At 45.6% G+C, this 5,708-nt stretch overlaps 1 protein-coding gene across 1 annotated transcript; it reads left to right on the forward strand.

Annotated features, from left to right (window-relative positions):
- The first annotated feature begins 2,063 nt into the window (after positions 1–2,063).
- Positions 2,064–4,053, forward strand: orai2 (ORAI calcium release-activated calcium modulator 2). The gene is made up of 2 exons (XM_053331223.1): positions 2,064–2,296; positions 3,511–4,053. Exons 1-2 carry the CDS (start codon positions 2,066–2,068, stop codon positions 4,051–4,053), a joined length of 774 nt encoding a protein of 257 aa, XP_053187198.1. The 5' UTR covers positions 2,064–2,065.
- Positions 4,054–5,708: the final 1,655 nt, after the last annotated feature.

A 5,708-nucleotide genomic window follows, 5' to 3' on the forward strand; every position in this document is an offset into this window, starting at 1 on the left:
AAGAGGGAGGAGGGGGAAAGGAGGAAGGAAGGTAGGAGGGAGAAATGAAAGGAAGGAAGGTAGGGGGGAGGAGGGAGGGAAGGTAGGAGGGAGAAAGGGGAATGGAGGAAGGTAGGGGGAGGAAAGAAAGAGAGAAGGAGGGAGGGAGGAAGGAAAGGAAGGAAGGAGGGAAGGAAATTAGGACAGAGGAAAGAAGGAAGGTAGAGGGGAGGAAAGAAAGAGGGAAGGAGGGAGGAAGGAAGGGAGGAAGGAAGGAAAGAAGGACAGAGGAAAGAAGGTGTGGGGGAGAAGGAGGGAGGAAGGGAGGGAGGAAGAAATGGAAGGAAGGAGGGAGAAAGGAAAAGGGGAAGGGAGAAAGGAAGGAAAGAAGGACAGAGGAAGGGAGGGAAGAGGGAGGGGGGGGGAGGTAGGAGGGAGAAATGAAAGGAAGGAAGGTAGGGGGGAGGAAAGATAGAGAGAAGGAAGGACAGAGGAAAGAAGGAAGGAGGGAGGGAGGAAAGAAGGAAGGAAGGTAGGAGTGAGGGAAGGTAGGAGGGAGAAAGGGGAAGGGAGGAAGGTAGGGGGAGGAAAGAAAGAGAGAAGGAGGGAGGGAGGGAGGAAGGAAAGGAAGGAAGGAGGGAAGGAAATTAGGACAGAGGAAAGAAGGAAGGTAGAGGGGAGGAAAGAAAGAGGGAAGGAAGGAGGGAAGGAAATTAGGACAGAGGAAAGAAGGAAGGTAGAGGGGAGGAAAGAAAGAGGGAAGGAAGGAGGGAGGAAGGAAGGAAAGAAGGACAGAGGAAAGAAGGTGTGGGGGGAGAAGGAGGGAGGGAGGGAGGAAGGGAGGGAGGGAGGAAGAAATGGAAGGAAGGAGGGAGAAAGGAAAAGGGGAAGGGAGAAAGGAAGGAAGGAAAGAAGGACAGAAGGAAGAGGGAGGGGGGAAGGAGGAAGGAAGGTAGGAGGGAGAAATGAAAGGAAGGAAGGTAGGGGGGAGGAAAGAAAGAGGGAAGGAGGGAGGAAGGAGGGAGGAAGGGAGGAAAGAAGGACAGAGGAAAGAAGGTGTGGGGGGAGAAGGAGGGAGGGAGGAAGGGAGGGAGGAAGAAATGGAAGGAAGGAGGGAGAAAGGAAAAGGGGAAGGGAGAAAGGAAGGAAAGAAGGACAGAGGAAGGGAGGGAAGAGGGAGGGGGGGGAAGGAGGAAGGAAGGTAGGAGGGAGAAATGAAAGGAAGGAAGGAGGGAAGGAAGGTAGGGGGAGGAAAGAAGGAAGGAGGGAGGGAGGAAAAGGAAGGAAGGTAGGAGGGACAAAGTTTTAAAATCTGGTAATGATTTCAGAGCTCTCCCCTTCCTCCATTAGAATAATAAATCTGTTTTATTATTACTGTTACCTGTACTGAAATGTGTGGGAATGTGCAATATGTGTATTTATTATATTTATGTATTTATTGAAGCAACAGGCAGCATTGTATTATTTATTGTTGTGCAAATGTGCAACTTTACTTTTTTCCTTTTAACTATGGCGGCAGCTTGTCTCTTGTCTCAGCACTTTGAGCCCAAGACAAATTAAAGTATCTATCTATCTATCATAAAACTTTCTTTGTATGTTAAGTTAATCCAATTTCAAAATAAAAGAAAATACTTTTTTTTACTGATATATCTATCTATCTATGAAAAGTTAATAAAATTTCAAAATAAAAGAATATTTTTTACTGATCTCATCTATCTATCTATTATAAAACTTTCTTTGTATGTTAAGTTAATCAAATTTCAAAATAAAAGAAAAGATTTTTTTTATTTATCTATCTATCTATCTATCTATCTATCATAAAACTGTCTTTGTATGTTAAGTTAATCAAATTTCAAAATAAAAGAAAATACATTTTTACTGATATATCTATCTATCTATGAAAAGTTAATAAAATTTCAAAATAAAATAATATTTCTTTACTGATCTCATCTATCTATCTATCTTAAAACTTTCTTTGTATATTAAATTAATCAAATTTCAAAATAAAAGAAAAGGAAATTTTTTTTTTACTGATCTGAGATGTATCTATTTGTTTATTTATCTCTTTTTACACCCACCAGGTGCCATGAGCAGTGAGCTGAATGTCCCAATGGGCTCGCCGGCTCCAGGTGTGTCGGAGCGGCCTCCAGACGGCGGGGGGATGGACTACAGGGACTGGGTGCGACGTAGTTACCTGGAACTGGTCAGCTCCAACCACCACTCGGTGCAGGCGCTGTCCTGGAGGAAACTCTACCTGAGCCGGGCCAAGCTGAAGGCCTCCAGCCGGACCTCGGCCCTGCTGTCCGGCTTCGCTATGGTCAGTCCTACATTCATCTCTCTCACCTATCGGGTGACGCAGACTCTTAACGGACCATCGCAGTGTCAGTTAGTGTCAGTACCCTCAGACGCTGGTAATGAGGCTGTGGGCAGGAAGTGGCTGTCAGCTTCCTGTTTGTGCTTTCAGGATGTTATTGCGGTGACCTTAATGTTCAGATGTTTAACCGATTTAGAAGAAACCAGTCGGACGTGGAACAGACTTAACTGGAAATTCACAAAGATTTCCATGTGAAGCCAACAACCGAAACTTTGACTCAGGAAATGAAACTGAACATTTGGTCAAAGCAGCAGATTTTTTCTAAGCCAGTCTTTTCTTTTGAAGCTGTAGAAAAAAATATATATGTTGGGGAACGTTACTCTTACCCTTTGTGATTCTTCATGTTGTTTTAATCCAGTCTTCTTTTAAATATAATGACTGTACCATCATCACACAGCCAAGTCTGGCCCTTAATCTGTAAATATTTACACTGATAACAGGAATAACACACAACATCATAGGGCTGGGCGATATGGACAAAATGAAATATAATGTTATTTTAGACCAAATATTGATATTGCAAGAATATTAGAGCGATGACTGTTGATGCTTTCACTAAATATTTATACTATAAATAATCATCAGTAATGTTGATATAATGACAAAGTGGGTAAAAAGTACTTAACAGAACAGCTAGAACAGTCTGGTAAGTTCAGAAAATTATATATTTTACTGTAATGCAGCTTTAAAACCAGGAAAAGAAAACTCTAGGTAAACTTCTTCAAATTACAGTTAGCCACGCTAGTCTGCTACTGAACGTTAACCCCGATAGCCCGCTAATAAACGCTAACCCTGCTAGCCGGCTAATAAACGTTAACCCGGCTAGCCGGCTAATAAACGCTAACCCGGCTAGTCAGCTAATAAACGTTAGCCTTGCTAGCCGGCTAATAAACGTTAGCCCCGCCCCCAGTCCGCTGACGTAATCGGTTCTTGCTTTAGACCAGCAAAGAGTTGGTGCTTGCTCTGGCTCCCGTTCTGAGGCTCGGGGCTGGAGCTTTGGCGGTGGAAAAGCAAAGAACTGGTGCTTAGTCAGGCTCTGGCTCTGAACCAGCACCAGCTCCAGCTCGGTGGACGAGGGGTATTTGTTGTAATTCGGCGCTGATATTATCGTTTATCCCTCATGTATTTTAACCTGACTGTTCCTGTGTTTGTCGTAGGTGGCGATGGTGGAGGTGCAGCTGGAGATGCAGTACAACTACCCCCGCGTTCTCCTCATCGCCTTCAGCGTTTGCACCACGGTTCTGGTGGCGGTGCACCTCTTCGCCCTGCTGATCAGCACCTGCATCCTTCCCAACGTGGAAGCCGTCAGCAACATCCACAACCTCAACTCCGTCAGCGAGTCGCCCCACGAGCGAATGCACCACTACATCGAGCTGGCGTGGGGCTTCTCCACCGCTTTGGGCATCCTGCTCTTCTTAGCCGAGGTGGTTCTCCTCTGCTGGATCAAGTTCCTGCCGGTAGACGCCAAAAAAACGGATCCTCCCGCCACGCCGCCGCCGCCGCAGAACAGCGGCTGGCAGGCGGCGCTGGCCTCCACCATCATCATGGTGCCGGTCGGAGTGATCTTCGTGGTGTTCACCATTCACTTCTACCGCTCTCTGGTGCGCCACAAGACGGAGCGCCACCACCAGGAGATCGAGGAACTGCACAAGATTAAAGTGCAGCTGGACGGACACGAGAGAGGCCTCCAGTCTGTGTGATGTCATCAGACGGCGACGGCGGCGGCGGCAGCTTTAACCCTTCGTATTTATCAAACCCATCTCTCTCTCTATCTATCTCTCTCTCTCTCTCTGACGTCGGTTGGTTCTGGTCGTTGTCGATGCCTTGCTCGGAGATTTTAAAAGCGGAAATATGTCAGACTGCTAATTTATTAAATAAGATACTGATAAAGATGTTTAGTCGGATTTGTGCCGTGACTGTCTGTGTTTTTGTTAATCTGTCTAGGTAATGATAAGATGTACAGAAAAAGGGCTAAACATGTTCTGTGTGCCATGTTTCTGTTGTTGTCTGGTTTTAAAGCAGGACTTGAGCGTCGATAGCGTTTCCATTTTTTTTTTAATCCAGTTCGAGGCTTAACACATTTATCTCTCCTCTTTCCTTGTTAGCAAAGAACAAAGTAGAAAACCATTTTACCTTCCTGTCGCCCTCCCGGGTCAAACTGACCCCATCTGTTTTGACTGTTCCTTCCTTCCCTTCCTTCCCTCCTTCCTTCCTCCTTTTCCTTCCTCACTTCCTTCTTTCCACTGTCCTTCTTTCCTTCCTTCTTCCCTTCCTTTCCTTTCCTCCCTTTCTTCCTTCCTTTCCTCCTCCCTACTACCGTCCTTCCTTCCTTCGTTCCTTTCCTTCTTCCCTTCCTTCTTTCCTTCCGTCCTTCCTTCCTTCCTCCCTTCTGTCCTTCCTTCCTTCCTTCCTTCCTGTCCTCACTTCCTTCCTCCCTCCTTTCCTTAATTTCTTCCTCACTTCCTTCCTCCCTCCCTACTTTCCTTCCTTCTTTCCTCCCTTCCTTCCTTCCTTCCTTCCTCCCTTCCTGTCCTCACTTCCTTTCTCCCTCCCTCATTTCCTTAATTTCTTCCTCACTTCCTTCCTCCGTCCCTACTTTCCTTCCTTCTTTCCTCCCGTCCTCCTTTCCTTTCTCCCTCCCTCCTACCTTCCTTCCTCCCCTCTTTCTTCCTCCCTTCCATCCTTCCTTCCAGCTTTCTTTCCTTCCTTCCTTCCTTCTTTGACTCAAGGACAACAGGAGGGTTAAACCTGTGTCAGTTTTCACTTTTCCAACAAGAAGAAACTGCAGCTCGAGCTCGGCCAAAGATTGTTCCACGTTCTCTTTCTCAGGATCGGACTACGACACCAACAGAGTCTGTTAGAGGAAATTTAAAAGTTAAGCCTCCGAAGTCATTAAAACTTAATTTCACTGAATCAGAATCTCTGGTATTTTATAAGTTGTGCCAAAGTAAGTTTCAACTTGTGTGGAGCTTATTTGAATGTTTTTATAGCTGCAGGATAAATTAAACCCACCACTAAAAGCTTCTAACCTTCTCCGCCATCCAAAGCTCGACTTCAAATGTGATACTTTGAGGTTTAGTTATGAATTCAAAATGATTTCAGTGCTGGATTCAGATTCAATGAGACTCTATCGAAGCCCAAAATCCTGCTGCGTTTAATGTCCTGTATGATCAGTGTGTGTTTCTCTTTATTCTGACTGACTGAGGTTATTTCCACACCATGTTTGTGTGTGTGTGTGTGTGTGTGTGTGTGTGTGTGTGTGTGTGTGTGTGTGTGTGTGTGTGTGTGTGTGTGAGTGTGAGGGGAAAAAAATGGTGAGAAATGACCGTCAGAGTCAACAAGCTTCATTGTTAAA

The sequence above is a fragment of the Scomber japonicus genome, chromosome 13 (genome assembly GCF_027409825.1).
Source record: "Scomber japonicus isolate fScoJap1 chromosome 13, fScoJap1.pri, whole genome shotgun sequence".
Classification (NCBI taxonomy): domain Eukaryota; kingdom Metazoa; phylum Chordata; class Actinopteri; order Scombriformes; family Scombridae; genus Scomber; species Scomber japonicus.